The following is a 27,133-nucleotide window of genomic DNA, read 5'->3' on the forward strand; positions in this document are numbered from 1 at the left end:
CCTTGCAGATGTTAGCCCTTCCGCATACAACTCCTCCTCCTCTACTTCCTCCACCTCCTCTTGTGCCACCACCTGACTCCGAATTCTGTTTAACATGTGCTCCAGCATGTAAATCACCGGAATAGTCATGCTGATAATGGCATCGTCAGCACTAAACATCTTCGTCGCCATTTCAAAACTGTGCAGAAGGGTGCATAGGTCCCTGATCTGAGACCACTCCTCCAGCGTGATTTGCCCCACCTCTGAATCTCGTTGGCCCAGGCTATACGTCAGAACGTATTGCACCAGGGCTTGTCGGTGCTGCCACAGTCGCTGCAACATGTGCAGAGTTGAATTCCACCGGGTAGGCACATCGCATTTTAGCCGGTGAAGTGGCAGGCCCAACGACTTCTGTAGAGATGTAAGTCGCTGAGCTGCGGGATGCGAACGGCGGAAGTGAGCACACAGCGACCGTGCCCTCTGCAGAAGGCCATCTAGTCTGGGATAGTGGGCTAAAAATTGCTGGACAACCAGGTTCAACACGTGAGCCATACAAGGCACGTGTGTGACATTGTCCCGGCGAAGGGCCGCACCCAGGTTTGCAGCATTGTCGCACACGGCCTTCCCTGGTTTCAGGTCCAGTGGAGACAACCATTCATGAAATTGGTTCTCCAGAGCTGACCACAACTCCTCAGCTGTGTGACTCACATTTCCCAGACATTTCAATGTAAAAACCGCCTGATGACGTTGAGCCCTACTGCCAGCATAGTAAGGAGGTGTGCAGGATCCCTTCTGCGCAGTTAGAAAGCTTGTGGCATGACCAGACAGGCTTTGGGTGCAGGTGGAAGACCGAGAGGAGGTTGAGGAGGCAGAAGCAGTGGAGGAACTTTGACATAAAGAGGATTGACGCACAACTCGTGGGGACGGCAAGACTTGGACAGCAGCCCCTTGTCCTGCTGTCACCATAGTTACCCAGTGCCCAGTCAGCGACATGTAACGCCCCTGTCCATGCCTACTCGTCCAAGTGTCTGTGGTGAAATGCACCCTGTCACACACAGAGTTTCTCAAAGAAGCGGTGATGTTGTGTGCGACATGCTGGTGGAGCGCAGGCACACCTTTCTTTGAGAAGTAGTGCCGACTGGGCATCTGGTACTGGGGCACTGCGACGGACATAAGGTCTCGAAAATCCTCTGTGTCCACCAGGCGGAAAGGCAGCATTTCTGTAGCCAAGAGCTTGCAGATGGTGAAATTCAACCTCTTAGCTTTCTCATGGCTAGGAGGAAATGGTCTTTTACTTGTCCACATCTGAGGGACCGAGGGCTGGCTATTGTGCTTAGACGGGGTTGATAAGGGTGTCCCCGGCAAACTGCCGGTCTGTGAGGAAGATGCAGGCGGACATGTTAGGTTGCCTTGATCCAAAGGTGGTGCTATCGATGTCGGACAGCGCTCAACACCAGCTGGTGTTACCACCTCCAAAGAAAATGATGACCTGCCAATCACGCTGGCTGTTGCGGGTAAAGAGGTGGCAGGTCTGCGCCCCAAAACAGGTGTGACTGCTGTCCCCCCAGTCACAGAGGATGAAGAGGCCGCGGATGCACAAGATATGGCAGACGGTGGTTGGCCCGGCCGGCTAGGCCGCATTGTAGCACACTGAGCTTCCCACTGCAACTTATGCTTCATGTCCATGTGCCGGTTCATGCATGAAGTACTCAAACTATGTATTTTTTGGCCTCTACTTAGCTTTTGCTGACAAATGTTACAGATAACACGAGTTGGGTCATCTTTATCGATCTGAAAAAATGCCCAGGCTATGCAAGGCTTAGCACCCATGCGACCTGAAGAGCCACCACGACTTGTGGTGAGAGGCAGAGTTGTGTTTGAGGATGCAGTTGTTGACGTGCTTCCAGTACTACGTCTCTGTCCAGGAAGGCGCAACCTGACCTCGTCGTCACTAGCATCTTCCTCCAACTCCTCTGCTGACCTCATCTCTTGGCTGACTGTGGGTTGACAGTAAGTGGGATCTCCAACCTCATCATCATCACCCTGTGCGTTATCACACCCGTCGTCCTCAGAGCCAACCTGTTCCTGCCCTGACAAAAAACTAAAGTTGTCGCTCCAATCAGGTATTTGAGTCTTATCATCGTCTTCCTCATTGTCTCCACCAACAGGAGTTACAGTTTGGGAATGAGGGTCTACATTATGGTCAGAACCTTCTGCGTCTGGTCCTGGATCCGACTCATAAAGATTCTGGGCATCAGTGCAGATCATTTCCTCGTCTGGATTCACAGAAACGCTGGAGTCGATCTCTGATTCCCAGGCTATAGTATGAGTAAACAGCTCTGCAGACTCAACCATCTGTTCTACCTCATACTCAGACGGGCAGCTGGAGATTTGGGAGCTGTGAGGAAGCAAGTGCGATTGGGGTGACACCTTTGAGGACTGGAGTATTTGTGATGTTGAAGTTGATGTGGAGGAGAGCCCACTTAAAGGAGCACTTGATATCCGTTGAAGCACCTGCTGTTTTTGTGCCTCATCTGGAATTTGTAGCGATTGGCGTGGCCGTAAGAAAGGGATCTTATCACATTGTCTGCTAAAAGAAGTAGACATTTTAGTTTGGCTGGAAGATGGTCTTTCTTCTGCAGATGTTACTGTTGCTTTAACACCCACCCCACGGACACAACCTTTTTTCCCCTTCCCAACACGCCTATTCCCCTTTCCACCAGCAGCAGGCCTTTTTCCACTCATTTTGGTGGTTAACTAATTCACAACTCTGGAGTTGTTTGCACAAAAAAACAATGGATGGGAACCGAGCAGAGCTGAGTGGCCAAACTGTGGTATTAGGCCAAAACTATTGGCTGGGTTAGATGCAGAAAAAAATTATATTCAATTTGCAACCTGATGGAGGTCTGTATAGATGGATTAATAGAACAAGTCCCACACACAGCTAGAAGCCCAATATTTTTTCAGAGGTAGATGCAGAAAAAAATATATTCAGTTTGCAACCTGATGGAGGTCAGTATAGATGGGCTAATACAACAAGTCCCACACACAGCTAGAAGCCCAATATTTTTTCAGAGGTAGATGCAGAAAAAAATATATTCAGTTTGCAACCTGATGGAGGTCTGTATAGATGGATTAATAGAACAAGTCCCACACACAGCTAGAAGCCCAATATTTTTTCAGAGGTAGATGCAGAAAAAAATATATTCAGTTTGCAACCTGATGGAGGTCTGTATAGATGGATTAATAGAACAAGTCCCACACACAGCTAGAAGCCCAATATTTTTTCAGAGGTAGATGCAGAAAAAAATATATTCAGTTTGCAACCTGATGGAGGTCTGTATAGATGGATTAATAGAACAAGTCCCACACACAGCTAGAAGCCCAATATTTTTTCAGAGGTAGATGCAGAAAAAAATATATTCAGTTTGCAACCTGATGGAGGTCTGTATAGATGGATTAATAGAACAAGTCCCACACACAGCTAGAAGCCCAATATTTTTTCAGAGGTAGATGCAGAAAAAATATATTCAGTTTGCAACCTGATGGAGGTCTGTATAGATGGATTAATAGAACAAGTCCCACACACAGCTAGAAGCCCAATATTTTTTCAGAGGTAGATGCAGAAAAAAATATATTCAGTTTGCAACCTGATGGAGGTCTGTATAGATGGATTAATAGAACAAGTCCCACACACAGCTAGAAGCCCAATATTTTTTCAGAGGTAGATGCAGAAAAAAATATATTCAGTTTGCAACCTGATGGAGGTCAGTATAGATGGACTAATACAACAAGTCCCACACACAGCTAGAAGCCCAATATTTTTTCAGAGGTAGATGCAGAAAAAAATTATATTCAATTTGCAACCTGATGGAGGTCAGTATAGATGGACTAATAGAATGATGCTATGCCCAAAAGATTTTACTTCACTAGGTGCAGTAAAAAAATTGGTATTCTATACACAGGTGGTATATCTTGCAACACAGATAGGCTACTCCACTGACTAACACACTCTGCAATAGGCCAAAAAGGATTAGCTTTGCTAGATTCAGCCAAATGCTGTGAAAAAAACTTGCACAGCACTGGCACAGACCTGCCTGGCAAAAACTGATAGGAACTGATGTAACCTAGTCCTGAAAAGGACTCCAATTACAATTAGTCTTTACTCCCACAATCTATCTATTTAAGAGCACAGACCTGCCTGATAAAAGTCGTAGGAAATGCTGTAACCTAGTCCTTAAAAGGACTGCAATCACAACTATTCCCTACTCCCAAGCTATCTGTAGATTTGTGCGAAAATTGGCTTGAAATTAACAAGGTATAGCGCACACAGCAACAGCGGTGCCGTCTAACACGCAGCTGCAGCAGTGAGAAAATGGTGGCGACGGGGAAAATGGCTTGGTCTTATAGGGCAAGGACATGTGACATACACTGCCAATGACACATGCCCTTGCTTGTGTGAAAAAAAGCACTTCGCTCCGTGTGTGCGCTGCTGATAGGCTGACAGATTGCACCTCCCCACTGCAAATGCGGGAAAGAGAAAAAAAAATGGAGATCTTCATTGTTCCTGCAGAGATCCATCCCCTGCCCCTCCCCCCACCCCGCTGTACACTCAAACTGCGTATTAACATTAATTTTCATCATTACTGAGAAAAAATCCAGTTATGATTTTGGTGCACGAACAGTTATCGAACATAACCTCGAACAGCCGAATTTTTCTCAAATTGTTCGTGTTCGACGAACGGCTCGAACACCGCCCAAAACAGCTCGAATTTGAGATTGGCGAACAGTTCGAGTAGAACAACGCTCATCTCTACTTGCAAGGAGACTTCCCTAAACGTCCAGGGCCTATGGCCCGGAGAAGGCGGTGGAGGAGCCAGCCTTACTTACTTCCCAAGAAGGCGAAACGGACAGGGATGTCCCTATAGAAAGCAGAACCAGGTTCTGGAAAGCTGTGGTACCAGGTGGATCATACCTGGGGGATCATACCAGGGGAACAAAGATTTAGGAGTGAAAGGGGTATTGAAGAAAGCTGAAACTGTGTCTGTTGTACCCCAATGTGCTGTAACTGAGACCAAGGCTGAACTGAACGTTAACAGTAAAATGGTTTTGTGTTAAATGAAACAAGCGACTGTGCTTGATTGTCTGCCTGCAGCTAAGGGCAGAGTCCTGGAGCAGATGGGACCATCCTGGAAAACTGTGAGTGTTATTGAATACTCCCAAACTACATGAACAGGATTTTATTTTTTAGTGGCGAGCCAGGGTGTGGGAGAAGAACAGCAACCCCTCGCCATGACTACCACCCTGTGCCCCTCACATGGGCATGTAGGTCATAGGAAGCTGAACAAGATGATACCTAGATATCTGCGATCTGATGTCTTATTCCAGAGAAATTCAAGTTTTTCTTAAATGTAAATGACCTCTTCCAGGCTATGGAGAGGACGTTAGTAAAGCTCAAATGTCCAGTTGAAATTGTAAGACATACACACCCCACACCTAAACTGCGGGGTAATGAGCTCAGGAAAAGAAGAGAACCATGGTTAAAAGATAAATTTACATCTTTATTGGAAAAAAATATGAACACATAAAACAAAACAAAAAAATAATAATTAAATAAATAAATTAAAAATACAGAGTGCTTCAAGGAAGGGACGCCACTGCACCCTGACTGATTACATGATTACTGATTACTGCCTAAATACCATACAATATAAAAAAAAGATCTATATGAATACTGTAAAGTGACTAAATATACTAATCAATTATCATTAGCTGAGAGACACAATCCTGTCACGTGACTAAATATAATATTCAATGGTCATTAACTGTGAGACACAATCCTCTAATGTAGTACTATAGAACTCCTAAGAATAAACTTAGAGCAGTGCATACTGACACCCAATGTCTGGTAAAGAGTCTCAGAGGGCAAACCCAGCTGCCTCAGCAACCTTTAATACCTTACAAAAGTAGTTATGTATTTATATGTAATAGTGGGGAAGGGCGTAGCCTTCCCTTGAGACTGAGAGAGTAAAAGGAAGAGTTCCTGAAGACAGACCTCCCCAACTGTGGTAGGCCAAGCTAAGGGGGTTAGCTTTAGTGGTCCGGTTGGTAGAGCAGAGGGGGAACTTAGTGCCCTTATCAAGCCTAGAGAGATATAGAGCTTGTTCCTGGTATAGTTCCTTCTGGGCTGTAGTACCTGAAAACAGCCACAAGATGCCACTGTTCGGGGTGCAGATGTCAGGATGAGTCTGCTAGCCGAGCTATAGACAGTGATGGGTTAAGGTTCTGTGATGACAGCTCACTGAGGGTGGGCATATTAGGAAAGTCTCTGTTTTAATTTCCTGAATCAGGAAGTGATAGAGCAGTACAAGAAGGGATTGCGACCTGATGAGACAGCCTTACTATAGTGGCTGCTAGGGTAGACGGGAGCTCCGAACCCTCAGACAGTGAGATCCCAGTGCGCAGTTCTCCCCACGCAAGAGCACGAGTCCTGTTCGCTCGCCATAGAAACTCACCAAAGCGTAGTGAGGACACGGGGCACTTCTGGTCTGCAGGCAGCAGAGGAAGCTAAACAGTACTCCAAGCCAAGATGTGGGGGAGAGATATCGGATCCGTTCACTGTTAATACAGAGGAGTCTCTTGGGCCAGGAATTATAGCCACAGAGATGCTCCGCTTAAAGAGGGAACCAGGGCTGAAGCAGTTAACGGCGCCTGTGAGGGAGATGATTGCCTGTCGGGCCTTATCCATTATATCTGACTGTAAATACTGTAAATATTCCTCTTCCCCAAGTAAAGTCCAAGTTCTGGTTAAGAACCTTGTGTCCTCTGAAATTATTGCTGCCCTGGTCCCAGAAGAAAATTGCCTGGAGACAGCCGCGATCGGATGGCGTGAAGTAAGTGAAGAGCACTACATACACAGCCACACTACAGAGAGAGGACACGTATTGTCTGTAGGGTGCCATAGCGAGAGGGGGCTACAGCTCGCCCACGACTACCTCGCTGGGGCACCTTACATTTGGTGTAGTCGGCAGGATGCGAGCTCCTCGCATGAAGAAAGCGGGGAAGAGCCGACACAGAACACTGAGGAGAAAGTGTTGGAAGGCATGCGGCCCAAGATGGCGGCCCGAAGCATGGATTCCAAGATGGTGACGACGGCGGTAAAGTCTGGGAGAAGAACCGCCCATCGTGGGAGTGGACGGCGCTGGAGAGCGCGAAAAGATGTCCAGCCCCTACGAGTTCCGGCCCGAAGAGGGATGGGCCCAGCGGTGAAGATGCGCCCCAGGATGGGACGTCCAGTGAGGAAGAGGGTGCGGCGCAAAGTGAAGTCCGGCCCCGTGAGTATCAGCACGCGCAGAGAGGGGGCGCGGCTGAAGGCGGAGCGGCCGAGAGTGACGAGTGACGCGGCGGTCGCGTCAGAGGTCCGGCCCAGGAAGAGGCGGAGCTGGACGCGCAGGACGCGCGTCACCGGTAAGCGACCGGCGCCATTTTCTGTCCGGCACGTAAGGAGAAGGAGGTGCGGCAGCAGACGTCCTGAGAGGATAGCAGCCCCAGAGCCTGACAACGTGCGCGAGGCAAGCAGTGAGGAGGAACCCCTGAAGATCACTACACCAGGGGCCGCGGCTGGAAGTCATCCGCCAGCGGGCGCTGCCCGCGATCCGCTGCCTTTACCCCCAGTGGCTGTTCAGTGGGCCACTAGGCCTGATCCGGAGCTGGGCCTGCTAGTCCACGAGCTTCACATGTGGTGCTGGAGCCGGATGCCGGAGGAAACGTCCCCCTCGACTGAGGGAGGAGAACATCCAGGTGGGGCCGGAGCAATAGCTGCAGCGAAGCTTACAGAAGGTGAGCGGTCCATGCCCCAGCGGCCGGTCACGTCTGCGGTACCTGCCCCAGTAGTTTCCGTGGCAACAGAGGCCCCCAGGCCTTCAGGGGATGGTGCGGAAGGGAAGCCCCCTAAAAGAAAGGCCCCGCGGGAGAATTTCTGGTCGTTGGCCTTGGAGGCCCTACATTCCCCCTCGGCAGAGCGGTACGCCGAGCCCAGGAGTCCTAAGTGGGCTACCCAGGACCCCCCGATGACCGCGCGAGAACAGCGGCGATGGACCGATACCTTCCTGAGAGGCTGGTGTTAGCCAGGAGGTCCATCATTTTTCTGTCACCAGCTACTGCCCTACCCAGGTCGGCTGTGGCAGTGCTACGTCCTCGGACGAGGACCCCGGGCCTAGCAGATACCCCGATCAGCCGTGGAAGTGGAGGAAGCCACCTTCATCTGCAGCATGGGCAGCCTTCATGAGGGAACAGAGGGAGGCCCGGAAGAAGTGAGCTAAGTGGGCTAAAAGGTCCGTTGACCTTTCACTTCTTCTCCTACTAGGACCCATCGGTGGTGGTCCTTTCTGTAGTTTGGGACTGTTACCCAGTGGGGGCGAAGTGCCCCATGTTGACTTCAGTTGAAACAAAAAAAAAAAATGGAGGACTGTTCCCCTACAACCTAGGCCAGGAAGGCCTTAAGCAGCACCCAAAAGTTGCGTGCCCGGGAGAGCTGCTCTTTTTGTTTTTATTTTTGTTTTCTTTTTGTTGCGCTTGTTGCGCCTTTTTCTGCTGGAATTTAAATTGCTGAGGCACACCTTGAGGATGGATATCCTCCGAATCTAAGAGACTTGCGGCCTAGCGGGAAGAACCGGTGACCCCCGCTAGGGCCAAGAAGAAAAGAGACTCACAGGGTGTTACCTGTGACGGTGTGCCTCAGAATGTAGCCCCAGGAGGGGATTAAGGGCTATTGAAGAGTTGACCTGATTTAAAAATGTGGACATGGACACTTCGGTTCCAGGGCCCTTAACCGAGAAGGGCCGGTCTTCCAGCCAAGAAGATGACCTCAGGACCAGTCGCTTACTAAGAATGTTTTAGTAAAATTTAGTAATGTAATTTTATAACTGTTGATTGATGTTTATTGCCTAGTGTGGTCAGGGACGACCAACATTAAAGTGTCGGGGAATGTAATAGTGGGGAAGGGCGTAGCCTTCCCTTGAGACTGAGAGAGTAAAAGGGAGAGTTCCTGAAGACAGACCTCCCCAACTGTGGTAGGCCAAGCTAAGGGGGTTAGCTTTAGTGGTCTGGTTGGTAGAGCAGAGGGGGAACTTAGTGCCCTTATCAAGCCTAGAGAGATATAGAGCTTGTTCCTGGTATAGTTCCTTCTGGGCTGTAGTACCTGAAAACAGCCACAAGATGCCACTGTTCGGGGTGCAGATGTCAGGATGAGTCTGCTAGCCGAGCTATAGACAGTGATGGGTTAAGGTTCTGTGATGACAGCTCACTGAGGGTGGGCATATTAGGAAAGTCTCTGTTTTAATTTCCTGAATCAGGAAGTGATAGAGCAGCACAAGAAGGGATTGCGACCTGATGAGACAGCCTTACTATAGTGGCTGCTAGGGTAGACGGGAGCTCCGAACCCTCAGACAGTGAGATCCCAGTGCGCAGTTCTCCCCACGCAAGAGCACGAGTCCTGTTCGCTCGCCGTAGAAACTCACCAAAGCGTAGTGAGGACACGGGGCACTTCTGGTCTGCAGGCAGCAGAGGAAGCTAAACAGTACTCCAAGCCAAGACGTGGGGGAGAGATATCGGATCCGTTCACTGTTAATACAGAGGAGTCTCTTGGGCCAGGAATTATAGCCACAGAGATGCTCCGCTTAAAGAGGGAACCAGGGCTGAAGCAGTTAACGGCGCCTGTGAGGGAGATGATTGCCTGTCGGGCCTTATCCATTATATCTGACTGTAAATACTGTAAATATTCCTCTTCCCCAAGTAAAGTCCAAGTTCTGGTTAAGAACCTTGTGTCCTCTGAAATTATTGCTGCCCTGGTCCCAGAAGAAAATTGCCTGGAGACAGCCGCGATCGGATGGCGTGAAGTAAGTGAAGAGCACTACATACACAGCCACACTACAGAGAGAGGACACGTATTGTCTGTAGGGTGCCATAGCGAGAGGGGGCTACAGCTCGCCCACGACTACCTCGCTGGGGCACCTTACATATAATCAATATACAGTGAAGGAAATAAGTATTTGATCCCTTGCTGTTTTTGTAAGTTAGCCCACTGACAAAGACATGAACAGTCTATAATTTTAAGGGTAGGCTAATTTTAACATTAAGAGATAGAATATCCAAAAAAATATCAAGAACATCACATTGTATAAATTACATTTATTTGCATTTTGCAGTGAGAAATAAGTATTTGATCCCCTACAAACCATTAGGAGTTCTGGCTCCTACAGACCAGTTAGACACTCCTAATCAACTTGTTACCTGCATTAAAGACAGCTGTCTTACATAGTTACCTGTATAAAAGACTCGTGTACACAGACTCAATCAGTCAGACTCTAACCTCTACAACATGGGCAAGACCAAAGAGCTTTCTAAGGATGTCAGGGACAAGATCATAGACCTGCACAAAGCTGGAATGGGCTACAAAACCATAAGTAAGACGCTGGGTGAGAAGGAGACAACTGTTGATGCAATAGTAAGAAAATGGAAGAAGTACAAAATGACTGTCAATCGACATCGATCTGAGGCACCATGCAAAATCTCACCTCGTGGGGTATCCTTGATCATGAGGAAGGTGAGAGATCAGCCTAAAACTACACGGGGGGAACTTGTTAATGATCTCAAGACAGCTGGAACCACAGTCACCAAGAAAACCATTGGTAACACATTACGCCTTAAAGGTTTAAAATCCTGCAGTGCCCGCAAGGTCCCCCTGCTCAAGAAGGCACATGTGCAGGCTCGTCTGAAGTTTGCCAATGAACAACCGGATGATTCTGTGAGTTACTGGGAGAAGGTGCTGTGGTCAGATGAGACAAAAATTGAGATCTTTAGCATTAACTCTACTCGCCGTGTTTGGAGGAAGAAAAATGCTGCCTATGAACCACAGAATACCGTCCCCACTGTCAAGCATGGAGGTAGAAACATTATGTTTTGGGGGTGTTTCTCTGCTAAGGGCACAGGACTACTTCACTCCATCAATGGGAGAATGGATGGAACCATGTACAGTAAAATCCTGAGTGACAAGCCCCTTCCCTGCGCCAGGACATTAAAAATGGGTCGTGGCTGGGTCTTCTAGGAAGACAATGACCCAAAACATACAGCCAAGGCAACAAAGGAGTGGCTCAAAAAGAAGCACAGTAAGGTCATGGAGTGGCCTAGCCAGTCTCCAGACCTTAATCCCATAGAAAACTTATCGAGGGAGTTGAAGCTCCGAGTTGCCAAGCGTCAGCCTCAAACTCTTAATGATTTAAAGATGATCTGCAAAGAGGAGTGGATCAAAATTCCTCCTGACATGTGCGCAACCCTCATCATCAACTGCAAAAAAGATCTGACTGCTGTGCTTGCCAACAAGGGTTTTGCCACCAAGTATTAAGTGTTGTTTGCCAGAGGAATCAAATACTTATTTCTCACTGCAAAATGCAAATAAATTTATCTAATTTATACAATGTGATTTTCTTGATTTTTTGGGGATTTTCTATCTTTCAATGTTAAAATTAACCTACCCTTAAAATTGTAGACTGTTCATGTCTTTGTCAGTGGGCAAACTTACAAAAACAGCAAGGGATCAAATACTTATTTCCTTCACTGTATTTATATTTGTGTGGTAACAAATAATCATTCATTTATATATGTGGCACCCCAGGGGTCTGGTTACCACAGTAATAGAAATATTACGTCTGAGAGCAGGTGGGAGGTTTCCTGGTCAGGAGCCCTTAAACATGCAACACCTCCTGTCCCAGGCCAGATAGGGGAGGAACCTGCCCTATATAAACTGGATCTGGGGCGGGGTTAGAGAGACAGAGCCTGGAGTGAAGTTCCAGACACAGGGCGAGAAACAGCTAGGAGCTCTGTAGGAGCAGGAGCTGAGTGCCAGGGACCGGAAGCAGATATTGCTCGTCCTGGCTGAAGAGACTACGACCGGACAACGGAGTCCGAGGCTGTGGGAACCTCTAAGTCCAGCAGCAGAAACCAGCTGGCAGGGGATTCCAGGTCCTCTGGCCATAGAAGCCCGGAGGCTCAGTCACAAGGAAGGGACCAGCACCGCCATCAAGGAGCGGAGGCTATCAGAAGGCCCCAAGTCACCAGCCATACGGGTGAGCACCACACAGTATACTCAGGGACGTGGGCTACTTCCACTCGCTTACAGCAAGGTAGCCAGGAAGAGTGCAGATAGACGGGGAGGCCTACAACTCCACCTGGCCAGGGGAACTCCTGCTTGCTCACAGACTGACCAGGCCCCTTATGCTAGCCAGTACTCCCGGGAGGGTCTGCCTTAATATCATCAGTAAAGACCCTGAACTGCACTGCAAAGACTCTGAGTCGTTCCTGCTTTCTCACCGCATACAGCACTACTAGTACTGGGACGCCCGCACACCATCACTCCCATCATCCACATTCCCTGCCCTGAGGCCATACTCTTCCCGTGGGGAGTTATCCCATCTTTAGCTGCGCACACCACACCAGCCTCAGCGGACTGCCTCGCAGCGGCGGTACACCCTGACCGCAATCCACGGGTGGCGTAGTCGGACATTAAACCACAAAAACCCTATAAAGACTGCCACTGGTTTGACCACCCTGAGCCATGGGACCGGGTCGCCGCCACAGATACTACAACCCCCAGAGACCTGGCTCCGGGTAACCCACACACGTGCACACACGGCCCAGGGGGCGCGTCATATACATAACTAGAGAATTAAGACTCATGGTGATGCTCTTAGGAATAAGCTGGGAGTAACATCAATGTATGTAAACAAATTAAAGCACAAAAAGATACCTATGTATCCAGGGTGTATGAGAATGAAATCGGCAGCAGCAGTCAGGACAAGTCAGCGTGGCATCCCCACACCCAGTGAAGTAATCAATCAGGGTGCAGTGGCGTCCCTTCCTTGAAGCACTCTGTATTTTTAATTGACTTATTTAATTATTAAAAAAATTTTGTTGTATGTGTTTATATTTGTTTCAAATAAAGATGTTAATTTATGTTTTAACCATGGATCCCTTCTTTTCCTGAGCTCATTACCATGAAGCTTAGGGGTGGTGTGTATGGGGAGGATGTTGCATGGAAGATAACTCCGCCTCCACAGCTTATTTTAAATAAAAGGGGGAGTTACCAGTGTGAGGCAAGTAACTAACACAGAACATTACTTCACATAAACTCACATGCTGTGCTTGTTTCATATCCGCAACATGTCAATTTCTCTTGTGAGTATCTTGAGTTTAATGTGTAGATTTTCCCATTACTTGCATTAGATGTGGAAAATCCGCAGGTAAAAAAACAAACGTGTTTTCAGTGCATTTCCCCATCGTAAACACATCAAAACCACATGTAATCCATACATTACTATATCAATAAAGTTTTGTCAAAGCCAAATACCAGAATTATCAACAACAAATCAGCTTTGTTTACAACTGACATACCAATAAGAGACAAAAAAGCAGTGTCAAAAACACAATAAAAGCACTCAAAAATGCAATGAAAAAGTGCAAGTAATCTAATTTACTTAATAGATGCAGAAATGATGCAGAAAGACTGCAACATCAAAAACTCACCAAAAGATCATGGTGGGAACATAGCCTAACCAGTAAAATCTCTCCAAAAGGACACCTCTTTGAGAAGACCACATATTATATATACTCCTCATCTTCTTTTAGAAGCCCATATTCAATGCTGTTTTGGGTGTTCGCTTTAGAGGGGTTTCATTATATTAAGTTAGTAGCATATCAGAGTTAATGGTGGCCAATGACAAGAGTAGTGAGCTCCTGCTAGATCTTGGCATATAGTCTTGTGCCTTAATTTAAATAAGGGCCTGGTTTAATGCATACTGATGTGTAATTTAGACCAAGAGTGTAGACTGCTTTGTACATGTCTTGGCCCATGGCTGTCTGCATCTGGGTAAGTCCATCCAACCATAAAAAAAATGGGGCGTTCAGACGATCCTATAATAATCAAAGTGCTTTCCATATGCAAAACAAGTAGCACATGGACAGCACCAACAGACCAATACAAGTCAATATGGTAGCATTTTCACACACTGACCAATGTCTGCATGTAAAAAATCGCCCCATGCACCACTTTGATTTATATTTTGGAACAGAATCACCTATTAAAAGTCAATGGGTGCGCAAAAAACAAAATCATATATGGCTTATCATCCATATGGCATCCCCTTTTTTTACAGATCCAATCCAATAATTAGCACAGAAAACCGTGTTTGGCCCTTTATTATTTATTAAATTGTTGATGTGAAACCCAGATGCCATATGGATATCGCACTGATGTAAAAAATGAACATACTGGTGGCATACAGATGACAATATAATGCCACGGCCCCACTATCAGTATTCGGTCAGTATTTTTTCTCAGGAGTGGGAGCCAAAACCAGGTGAGGAACAATCAGAGAAAAGGTATAATAGAAACAAGTCACCAATTCTGCATTTATCACACACTCCTGGTTTTGGCTCCCATTCCTGAGAAAAAATACTGACTGAACACTGACCAAATACTGATAATGGGGACGTGGCCTTAGGCTAAGTTCCACAATGAGAATTTGGTGCATTTCTACAGCATATTTTCATGAGCAAAAAAACGCAGCATATTACAGTTCCCTCAAAGTGTATGGGATTTATTAATATTTAGGCATCAACCATATTAATTAAAGATGTGCGTATTTAAGTTCTTACCTGGAATAGCTACATGTGAGACCAAGTTTAAGAATGCGGCTTACGTTTGAAACGCGTTTGGTTTTTATGATTTTCTCCCCCTTCCCACATAGACACGCACTTTTTATGTGTATGCAATTTTAAACAATTTAGATTATTTTATGATTACTATGAATTGGAAGCTGGATCGCCTTTCCTTTTCCACATATTGTATGGGATTTATATAAATATGACCAGCTTACTGTTTTGAAAATCTGCAGCATGTCAATTTGATAAATATTTATTTATTTTACTCACTTATATAGCGCCATTAGTTCCACAGCGTTATACATACATTATCAGCACTGTCCCCATTGGTGCTCACAGTCTAGATTCCCTATCTTTGTAGTATGGGAGGAAACTCATGCAAACATGGGGAGAACATACAAACTCCTTACAGATGTTGTCCTTGGTGGGATTTGAATCCAGGACCCCAGCGCTGCAAGGCTGCAGTGCTAACCACTGAGCCACCGTGCTGCCCAAGTATGTGTTTTATTTGTGGGTTTTCCCCATAGACTTGAATGAAATGAGGAAAATCTTCAGACAAAAATAAATATGCATTTTTAGAGCGTTTCTGCGGTGGAAATACAGCAAAAACACATAATCCGCTCATAACTTTACCAATAAAGTATTATCAAAGCTAAGTAACAGGAGGTATCTAAAACCAAACAGTTTCATTTAAAACCTGACGCATCAAAAACAGATAAAAGATGCAGCTAAAGAAACGTGATAAAAACGCATATAAAAAAATTTCACCAAAAACCGCAAGCAGTCTAAATTAGATAATTAGTGCAGAAATGCTCCCAAAAATTTGCTGCATCAAAAACGCACCAAATACTCATCATGGAAACATACAGCAGACATCAAGCCTGAGCAGACGTTATGTTTCCTTAGTATATTACAATTCTAGCAATTCCGTAATTTGATTCTGAGCTGCATCTGGCTATAGAGGTCAGCATTAAAAAGAATGGTTTTAGAATAGACTGACGTGGAAAGAAGATTTTTGGAACGAAAGATATGCATATCCCTCCTGCATACAGAACAGCGTGTACTTATATAACATAATATTCTTATAGACAAGAGTTTTTAAAACAGTTGAATCTGTTGAATAAGTATTTCAGAGGTTATACCACTTGAGAAAAAATTACATAAAAACAGGGTTCCTCTATAATTACACTTGGAAGGCGTCCTATATGCAGCACACACATATGGTGATTGCTTTAGCAGTTGCTCAGTTTGACAGTGACTTGTTTTCAGGTTCTCCTACTACTCAGCTCACCAACTACTTCTAGCCTGAATCCCTGGTCTAACAATAGCCCCTCTCTTCTCATACAAACTGAGAATACAGCACTGCCTTCTGCTATAATCAGAGCTTCCTATGAAGCTTTTTCTACCCTACTGCTCCATACATCACCCTAGTTATGGCTTTGATTCTTTCCCCACTTTCAGCAGATACTTTAATATACTAAGCATGATGTAAAGTCAGCTTACCTTCCAAAGTGCCCGACATAGTCAAACAGACCCTCCATGCCCTGGCAGCTGCAGCTCTGCTGTGGTGTACAGCTTGAGATTTGACCCTGGATTCTTGTGCTTATTCAGCTGGGCATAATTCTAGAGCCAAGTTGTTTTGTAACTTGTGTATTTCAGTTGATTATGGTGTTGTCAATATGCTCTGCTTTGAAGATATTAAGTGCATGCTCATAAAAGATACTTTTATCAGTCTGTCATTTTTGTAAGGTGTGAAAGATGTGGAGTAATATAGTGTTCCCGCAGTGTGTTTACGAGCTGGTTCAGATGAGGAGTCTGCAGACTCAGACATGTGTTTGTGATGAGAGGTTTTGTAGAGACAGCAGCTCCTCCTTCACTTCCTAACTTCGTGGACAGTTCCAGCAGAGCAATTTAAAGAATTACTTCCAACACTTTTTTCTGTAATTCTGACTATCATTATTGCTGCGCGAGCATGCTCGCTACTGCTCGGTGCTCACCTGAGAATCTCACTGCTTGGAGCTCGCCGAGTATTTCTGGGTTTGCTCGGCGGGAGCTCGGGTCCACTCCCTGCATGTTTGGCACTCTTTACAGAGCCAATGAACATGTAGGGATTATTTGCCACTCATTGTAATGCCGCAGCCATGTTGGCTGTGGCATTACAGTGATTGACGGGCCGCACAGCGTCATCAGGTCTATATCAGACCTGGTGCCGCCATGCTCGTCACAGTCACTCCGGATCAGACAGTGTAGGGAGAGCTACTGCTGTGCTAGTGAGAGATTTGCTTGTTTCTAGTTAGTGTAGGTATACCAGACTATATTAGAGACACATATCCATCTCAACTAACAGTCCTTCTGAGGACTATTCCATCTGCAGAGATATCAGTGCTAGGCAGGCAGGCAGGGTATATAGCAGACTGCAGTGCACATAGCAAGAGGGTCCATTCCAGTTCTGTCTGCTGGTGCTTTTACAGATATTTGTAGAAATAGGCCCAGGTATCAGGGGCCAGGAATAATTTTTTTTTTATCTTAATCCTGATTATTTGCTTAAAAAGCAATCCAGAGAACACCGTTTATCTGTGCCATTTGCTTGTTGACACTGCAGAATACAGCCAGGTCCTTTCCATATTACAGCGCTAAAAATCCAGCTATTTAAAACTGTGGTCACATATAATTGCGCTGAAAATATTGCCATTTCTAGCCTCCATTGAAATTTTGTTGCAGTGTGTCAGTGAACTTATTGACACAAGGTCGGCGCTGTTAGAAATAGTTACCTACAGGCCAGCTATTTAAAACTGTGGTTTGTCCGTCACACGGATCACATATAATTGCGCTGAAAATTCTGCCATTTCTGGCCTCCATTAAAGTTTTGTTTCAGTGTGTCACTGAAGTTATCGACATCAGTTTGCTGTTAAAAATAGTTACCTACAGGCCAGCTATTTAAACCTATGGTTTGTCCGTCACACGGATCATATATAATTGCGCTGAAAATATTGCCATTTCTGGCCTCCATTTAAATTTTGCTGCAGTGTGTCAGTGAACTTATTGACACGGGGTTGGTGCTGTTAAAAATAGTTACCTAAAGGTCAGCTATTTAAAACTGTGGTTTGTCCGTCACACGGATCACATATAATTGCGCTGAAAATATTGCCATTTCTGGCTCTATTGAAATTTTGTTGCAGTGTGTCAGTAAACTTATTGACACAAGATTAACGCTGTTAAAAATAGTTACCTACAGGCCAGCTATTTAAAACTGTGGTTTGTCCGTCACACAAATCACATATAAGTTCGCTCCAAATTCATCCATTTGTAGTGAGCTTGGAAGATATTGTCCAAAATTTAAAATGGGCAAGACACGTGGCAAGGGACGGGAACCTGGAAGTGATGGTGATGGTGATGGTGCATGCAGAGGCCGAGGCCGTGGGCAAGCTGAAATTGTGCCACAACAAGCACTCACATTTTCTTGCTTGACCTTCCTGTCCCAATTAATAGGGGACCACAGAACACCACTATTGAACACAGAGCAGTGTGAAAAGGTTAATGGTTGGATGGCAGATAATGCTTCCAGTCACTTAGCCACCACCACCACCCTGTATTCCATACAGTCAAGTCTCAGTAGCCGTGTGTCTGGACTGCATATTCCTCACCCTGATCCTCCTTCCTCCCACCATGTCGAGTGCCCAGAGACATCTGATCTAACACTTGGACTCTCCGAAGAGTTAACTTTTCCATTTATAGATTCGGGCCTCTCGCCTGGTCCACTTGAAGGGGGGCAAGAGGAGATCGCATGTAGCAATGGCCAAATATTTGAGCAGCCACGGTAATATGAAGGTGATGGTGGGAAAGTGTCACAAGAGGTGGACGATGATGAGACACAATTGCCAGAAAGTCAGGAGGAGGACCAGGATGCGGAAGTGGAAGACGAGGTGGTGGATGATATAGTAACTGACCCAACCTGGCAGGAGAACATGCAGAGCGAGGACAGCAGCACACAGAGGGAGGGAGGCAGAGCACCCCAACAGGCAGGAAGAAGCAGTGTGGTGGCCGCATTCCATCCGGTTTGCGTTTAGTTGGACCATCATTTATTTTTCAACAGGACAATGACCCCAAACAAACCTCCAGGCTGTGTAAGGGCTATTTGACCAACAAGGAGAGTGATGGGGTGCTATGTCAGATGACCTGGCCTCCACAGTCACCAGACCTGAACCCAATCGAGATGGTTTGGGGTGAGCTGGACCGCAGAGTGAAGGCAAAAGGGCCAACAAGTGCTAAGCATCTCTGGGAACTCCTTCAAGATTGTTGGAAGACCATTTCCGGTGACTACCTCTTGAAGCTCATCAAGAGAATGCCAAGAGTGTGCAAAGCAGTCATCAAAGCAAAAGGTGGCTACTTTGAAGAGCCTAAAATAAAATAAATATTTTCAGTTGTTTCACACTTTTTTGTTAAGTATATAATTCCACATGTGTTAATTCATAGTTTTGATGCCTTCAGTGTGAATGTCCAATTTCATAGTCATGAAAATACAGAAAAATCTTTAAATGAGAAGGTGTGTCCAAACTTTTGGTCTGTACTGTATATGACGCGCCCCCTGGGCCTGTGTTGTGCAGGGGAACCCGGAACCGGGCCTGTTGTAGAATGCTGGGGGTTGTAGTCTCCGTGTGGCGGTGACCCGGTCCGTGCCCAGGGTGGTAAAACCAGTGGCAGTATTAATGTATAGCAAATGTCCGACTACGCCACCCGTGGATTGCGGTCAGTGGGGACCGCCGCTGCGCTGCCGACCGCTGAGGCTGATGTTGTTTGCACAGCCGAGTATGGGATAACTCCCCAGGGGAGAAGTATTGCCTCAGGGCAGCTAATGTGAAAGATGATGGGAGTGATGGTGTGAGGGTCCCAGTGCTAATGGTGCTGGTGCGGCAAGGAATCACAGAGACGTGAGGTGCAGTTCAGGGTCTTTACTGATGGTACAAGGCAGACCCTCCCGGGAGTACTGGCTAGTATAAGGGGCCTGGTCAGTCTGCGAGCAAGCAGGAGTTCCCCTGGCCAGGTGGAGTTGTAGGCCTCCCCGTTTATCTGCACTCTTCCTGGCTACCTTGCTGTCAGCGGTTACAAGTAGCCCACGTCCCTGAGTATACCGTGTGGTGCTCACCCGTATGGCTGGTGACTTGGGGCCTTCTGTTAGCCTCCGCTCCTGGATGGCGGCGCTGGTCCCTTCTTTGTGACTGAGCCTCCGGGCTTCTATGGCCAGAGGACCTGGAATCCCCTGCCGGCTGGTTTCTGCTGCTGGGTATATATCAGTCCCCACAGCCTCGGACTCCTGTGTCCGGTTTTAGTAACTTCAGCCAGGGCGAGCTATATCTCTGCTCACAGCCCCTGGCCTTCAGCTGCTGCTCCTACAGAGCTCCTGTTATCACTTTCCCTCTCCAGGCTCTGCCTGCTCTGCTTGTTCTGCAGGCTCTGTCTCTGTCTGCAGCTTCACTCACTAATCCCGCCCCAGACCCAGTTTATAAGGGCAGATTCCTCCCCTCCCAGGTCTGGGTGGGCCGTGTTGCATGTTTAGGGCTCCTGACCAGAGAAACCTCCCACTTGCTCTCAGACATAATATCTCTATTACTGTGGCAACCAGACCCCTGGGGAGTCACATATATATATTTATATATGTATTTATTTATATATGTATAAGGCTTTTTATTCTGTTATGCACTAACACAGAGAGATCCAGCAAGACTGGCACCAAACCAGCAAAGACGCAGCCACAGACGCACTTGGCACAAGCTGCCCAGCTAGGCGAACCCTTGAGGGCTGGGTTTACTATTCACCCAGCTCCCAGTAAATGGAAGGGGTGCCTCTGCAACAACCCCAGGAAGAGTAGCAAGAAGAGAGAAGGAGAAAACCGTTAAGAAAACCCTTGAAAAGATAGCAACCACTACTGCTAGCACGACTCACCACCACAGCACATAGGAACTGCAATAAACAGAAAAGGCCAGAGCTGAGAGCAGGGTTGAATAGCCCAAATAATGCTGAAGGAAATGATCAGGTGTTATCTACTTCCTACTTCCCTGTTGTGTGCCTGCTTGCTAGTTGTCAGGTCTCTAGTATCCGCTAGTGAGTTTACCTGTCCTGTAATTGTCTGCCCGTACTTGCCTTGTGTTCCTGTATTTCAACCGTGCCCACCAGCACCTGCCTGCCTGTACAACAGCCATACCTGTCAGCACCTGCCTGCCTGTACATCAGCCGTGCCCGCCAGTACATGCCTGCCTATCAGCAATGCCCACCAGCACCTGCCTGCCTGTATATCAGCCGTGCCTGCCAGCACCTGCCTGCCTGTATATCAGCCGTACCTGCCTGCACCTGCTGTGCCAGTCTGTATACCAGCCGTACCTGCCTGCACCTGCTGTGCTAGTGTGTATACTAGTCGTACCTGCCTGCACCAGCTGTGCCAGTCTGTATGCCAGCCGTACCTGCCATTCCAGTCTGTATTCAAGCCGTACCTGCCTGCACCTGCCGTACCAGTCTGTATACCAGCCGTACCTGCCTGCACCTGCTGTGCCAGTCTGTATACCAGCTGTACCTGCCTGTATTCCTGTCACGCATGCCTGTACTCAGGGCTGCCACTAGGAATTTTGGGGCCCTATACTGGCAAAATTTTTGGGCCCCTTTGAGACTGCACCCAGGCTCCACCCCAGCTCCGCCTAAACCCTTCAAATCTTTCACAGTCCCACCACCCATTCTTGAAAAAATCTCCACATCTGCACCACATTCTCAACCAAATCACACATGAACAGTTCTATTTGAACACCAGATTACATACATAGCCAGCAGCTTTTGTTTTGGCCAAACGATTTTTTAAGCCGCCACCACGACAAGGAGACTCTTCTGGCCGGGCCCTACTCTACTCTAACCTATTAAACATTTCTTAAAATATCCAATACTCTTTTGTACTGATGTGAAATACTGACCAAATACTAAATGTATAGGTGATTACTTGTTTTTATCAAAGAACCTCTGTAAGTGTATAATTGCTAATGTATAATAGTCACAGGACAAGAAGGTGTTAAATGTCCAAGTAATATTCTCTATTTGAAGAAAAGAATCTTCCCCTTATTGATATAAGAGAGAACAAGTGACCTCCATACACAACACAATCCACTATACCAAGACAAATAATACCACAAACAAGGGACAAATACCACCACACCATGACCAGACCACATATTACCACCACATAGTGACCGAATAATACCACATACAAGGGACAAATACCCCCACACCATGACCAGATCAAGTCTATGAGAGCATTGTTCAGGCTTTCAGACATGCATTGAGTAATTGTGACGTATCTTTTGACTTCCAGCCAGTCAGAAGCTGCGCTCACAAGATGACGCTGCAAGATGGAAGCGGTGCTGAAAATTGATGAAGACGCCAGAAGGTAAGCATGACTTAGGTTTAAAGGGACCCTGTCAGCACATGATGATGTTCAAACAAAGTCCCGCCACTCAGGGCTTTACGGCGGAGCCAATTCACTTGCCCACCTGTTTGCTTTCTCTCTATCTCCACCCTCCCCCCCCTTCTGGCCAGGAATCTGCATTTCACATCCTTGAAGCCAAGTGATCGCCGTTCCTGGCTCTGATACTGGCGAATCCTGACAGCGCACAGTGCGCATGATGTGAGGATTCACAAGTCTGCAGTCAGAGTGATACAGAGGGACTGCAGACTTGTGGATTTAGACCGGACAACCCATTTAAGGCTCATTCACCGGTCGGTGAATATCGGTCTGTGCTCGGACCGCAGCGCATGGACTGGCCGCGGGTCTCCTGACAGCAGCCTCACAGCATGTATGAGGATGGGGTCAGGAGAACTGCGGCCCGAGCACAGACCAATTTCTCCCTTCCAGTAATTACACTGTCATAATAATAAAGATGTTTTCCAATCATATATACCCACTTATATCAATCATTCCCTCCCCCCTTCCAGGAGATGGTGGACAAATTAATACATGGACTTAGGTTAGCTACTCACACAGCCTATTGCACTGCCGCGCCCATCGCCCAGTCAAGAAGAATCTAATAGCCGCCTTAGTCTTCCCATCGCCTCTGCCTGTGGTCATCGAATTAATAAATGTTAACAGTGCATATTATTGCATATTTATTCACCGATTATACACTTCTAAAAATATCTTTATTAGTATTCATTAAAAACCTATAAATTCTAGAATACAAATACACCTCAAAACATTATAAAGCAAAAAGTGATAATATAAAAAGAAGAAAAAAATCAAATAGTCAAGACTAAGGTGTAGGGATCACCCTATTTGACTACTACTCTTGTTCTTCCTACCTGTCCGCAAAGGTTGTCATCCTCTTGAAATGCAATTAACGCCCCAACTCCTCGTCGACTAGCCCTGGTCGTCCTCGCCGCCTCCTCAGCCTCACCCTGCCGGACGAAGCCTCCCCTCAGCACCAGCCTCACCTTGCTAGCACCACCAACCTACCCTCATCACCAGGTCTCCCTCACCACCACCAGTCTCCCCTCACCACCACCAGCCTCCCCTTAGCACAAAAAGATCCCCCTCAGCACCACCAGCAACCTCCCCTCACCACCATCAGGCCCACCTCAGCACGAGACTCCCCTCACCACCACCAGGCCCCCCTTACCACAAGGCCCCCCTCAGCACCACCAGGCCCCCCTTACCACAAGGCCTGCCACAGCATCAGCAGGCCCCCCTCAGGATCACAAGGCCCCCCTCAGCATCATCAGGCCCCCCTCAGCATCACAAGGCCCCCCTCAGCATCACAAGGCCCCCCTCAGCATCACCAGCCCCCCCCTCAGCATCACCAGGACCCACCCTCAGCATCACCAGGCCCCCCTCAGCACAAGTCCCCCATCAGCATCACCGGGCCCCCCCTCAACATCACAAGGCCCCCCTCAGCAGCATCAGCCTCACCTCATCACCAGACCCAGCAGCCTCCTCCTCACACACTGGCCGCCGTCGCTGCTGCCTCCGAGGCACGCTGCTCTGCTCAGGAATGCAATGAAGATGAGCGTACAGCGTGTCAGATCGGAGTCAGGACCTTGATGCACCCGGCCGCTTAAAGGTACAGCGCCCATTTCTGTCCTTCGGGTGCATCATGCATCTGGCGTGCGGCGTCGCATTTGGAGCTAAGTCTAATCCCACCATCAGGGGCTCTAGATAAAAGTCAGGCCCCTCTAGTCTCTTCTCTGATCACGGCACAGTGGTTCCACCACTCCCGTTACAGTACTGCTGCTTTCTGTGTGAGTGGGAAAGTCGTGCAAGAGAATATCACTATAATAAAAGAGACTGGCCTCTCCGACATTCACTTCAGCCAGGGAGTAAAAATGTCCTGCATCCAGCACTTGTTGACCCACATAAGATTTTGTTACCACCATTCCATATCAAGTTGGACCTAATGAAGAACTTTGTATAGGCAATGGATAAAAATGCAAAAGCATTTAAGTATCTCATTGAAAATTTTCCAAGGTTGAATGAAGCAAAGAAAAAAGAAGGAGTCTTTATTAGCCCTCAGATTCATAAGCTTCTTCAAGATGAGGAGTTTCTCTGTTTGTTGCAGGGCAAGGAAAAGGCTGTATGTGTAGCATTCACTTTCGTGGTAACTAATTTTTTGGGAAACTCAAGAGTAGATAACTATGAAGAGTTGGTGGAAAATCTCCTCAAAACATATAAGGATCTTGGCTGTAACATGTCCTTAAAGATTATTTTTTTACATTCGCATCTAGATTTCTTTTCACCAAACTGCGGAGCAGTGCGCGGCAAGCACGGTGAGAGATTGCAGAAAGATATTGCGACTATGGAGATAAAGTGTCAAGGAAAATGGAATCCATCAATGCTTGCAGATTACTGTTGGACAATTGTAAGAGATGATCTGATGCAGAAGTACAAGAGACAAGCAAAAAAGAATTGTCACTGAATGAGGACCAAATTTTGTAGTGCGATTTCTGTAACTGTTCATAATTCGCAATTAAGTAGTTATTCGAATTGTTGCTAAGTTTCCTCTAAATAAATATCATAAAATTGGCATAACAAAACATTCTGCATCTATATATTTGCAAAAATAATAATGTTTCAAAGTTCCTTTTATATGTAGAGGTAAAAGGAAAACTCTGATATCGTAGAAACCAGAGCCAGCTAAACATTTTCATTGTCAGATTTGAATTGAAGAGGTGAAAATCATTAAGAAATGGCTCATTTCATAACTGAACCTGACAACTTTTGAAAATATGTAGAACAGTGGAGCTGTGTACTTTGGCTTCAGGACTTTTCCTGTTTTGTGCCATCTCTTTTGCAATAATCGTGATAAGTGATATCTTGCTGCCATAGTCACAGTGTGTTTGTATCATATTGTAACATCACTGTTAACATTATTATTGTGTTACTACTCCATTTTGGTTCTTATGCTGGTGCTATGACATCACTATCATTTCTGTCCTTGCAGACATATTGGTCCCTATTTACCACTTGTGGGTTTTTTAAGTCACTTTTCTTTTTACTCTTGAGTTATTTTTTGTTGTTTTTAGCTCAAAATTCTTCAAAATGGCACACGGGGTTCATGAATTTTGCCCATAGTTAAATATCAGTATTTTTGTCTTTAACCTTTTTTGCTACTTTTAAGAGCAAAAAAATCACACACATTTCCCAAAGGTTGCAAAGATTTTCTGGCATACATAAAATCACTCCAGAGGGAAATTGGATTACATTTGCAACATATTTTGTGACTTTTTGTTGCAAATTAAAAGAAGTAGACGCAAATGAAAAATATACAAAAAACACTAAAAACTGCAAATGCAATAATGAATAGGGCCCATGTTTTTTTCTGTGCTTGTCATATCACTATATTTATTATACATAATATTAATGGTTGGCCACTATCGTGCAACTATTTAATTCCCTCAGTACAATCATTTAAAGGATTTTACCAAACTAGAAGAAAATGGTCCTACAGTATGTTGGTTTCATATAGGAGTGCCTAATTGTCTGCTTATTCCTCCACAAATGGAACGGTAGTATTATAATTTAGATTCTTAGCTTACTATGCTAAGCATAATTTCATGATGTCATCCTGGGCAGGATGTAGCTCAGGGAGAAATTTAGTTTCCTATGTTACAGAATTACAATGTATCAACAAAAATCGGATATTATACTGTGGCATACAATTTTTTTCTCGCACCCTTAGACTTCAATAGGGAAGCCTTGTCCAATTTCCAAGAGAAATTACAGCATACTGCAATTTTTTCCACACATGAGAAAAAAATACGCTGTTCAGCTCTGCCTCATTGAATAACATTGCACTCGTCCGATTTATATGATGGGGTGAGCGAGCAATAGCACGGATCCTAAAAATACACTGGGACACGCAGATGTGTGAATGCGACATTAGTCTACCATTCTGAGTGGCACAAAAGTCTCTGACCAGGCCAATGCATTGCAATACTATGCAAGAGTCAAAGACCACCCTTTCATTTTGCTTGATTTTGCATAACAATCTATTTTTCAAAATCAGTAAAAATTTGTTAATGTTAAAATATAAAAGAGCAAAAATGTACAGCAACAACTAAATATCATATCAATTTTTCATTATTTTAACCCTATGCCTTCCATTCTTTTTCAAAGTTTTTCAAATAAGTTATCAGTCAAATTTTATGCATCTTGTAAAAGTCCGGTATATTTCCCTATAGTCCATTTTTGCAAGGATATTGGCATCTTCTTTGTTGTGTTAGGGTATGTTCACACATTTTTTGCAGCGATTTCTTTGAGGTTTTTTTAATGCAAATTAAAAGCTGCTTTTTACAGTACCATCAAAAACTAGGAGATTTCAGAAATCTCATGCACATGATTGCTTTTAATCTTCTAACTGAATTAGAAAATTGCTACTTTTTTTTAAACTGCAGCATGGCAATTCTTTCAGCTTTTTTGTAGAGGTTTTTTTTTTACTATAGAAAGCAATGAGAAAGTGCAAAAACGGTGCAAAAACATGCAACCATGCGTTTTTGCTGCTTTTTTGGTGAATGAAACGTTTGCACCAAATCGCAGCAAAAAAGCAGCAAAACCTGTTTTTTGTAAGCATCTTTTGTAAAAGAGCAAGTTTTGGCTGCAGAAAGAAAGAACAGCAAAGAAAGCAACATGTAAACATAGCCTTAGTATGTGTTTTGGGGTGTGATCTTATAGAAATATACTGCTTGGTGTAGTCACGGTTCATAGTCTTCCATTGTTCAGTACCAAATATACTACTGTTGCGTTACAGAATCTCAAGTATAAACAATCGGTTCATTTAATTTCACCTACGTCCCTGCGCATATCTTTCTTAAACAATATTGTTATAGCATTTTCAGTAAAGAATTACATTGCAGGTAAATAGAGTGCAGTAAGTGCAAATGTTCTTTATTGTTTTGTCTATTTTATTTTCTCAGT

At 45.7% G+C, this 27,133-nt stretch overlaps 1 protein-coding gene across 1 annotated transcript in view; it reads right to left on the minus strand.

Moving 5' to 3' along the window:
• The window catches only part of SLC22A16 (solute carrier family 22 member 16), a 121,054-nt gene extending 104,437 nt beyond the window's left edge, over positions 1-16,617 (minus strand). The window contains exon 1 of the mRNA XM_073675857.1: positions 16,198-16,617. Coding sequence (XP_073531958.1) covers positions 16,198-16,235 — 38 coding nt within the window. The 5' untranslated portion in view covers positions 16,236-16,617. The remainder of the gene's footprint in view (positions 1-16,197) is intronic.
• Between the last annotated feature and the right edge of the window lie 10,516 nt (positions 16,618-27,133).

Source organism: Phyllobates terribilis, unplaced genomic scaffold, assembly GCF_046119375.1.
Source record: "Phyllobates terribilis strain yellow unplaced genomic scaffold, ASM4611937v1 Scaffold_3__8_contigs__length_932513732, whole genome shotgun sequence".
Taxonomy (NCBI): Eukaryota; Metazoa; Chordata; class Amphibia; order Anura; family Dendrobatidae; genus Phyllobates; species Phyllobates terribilis.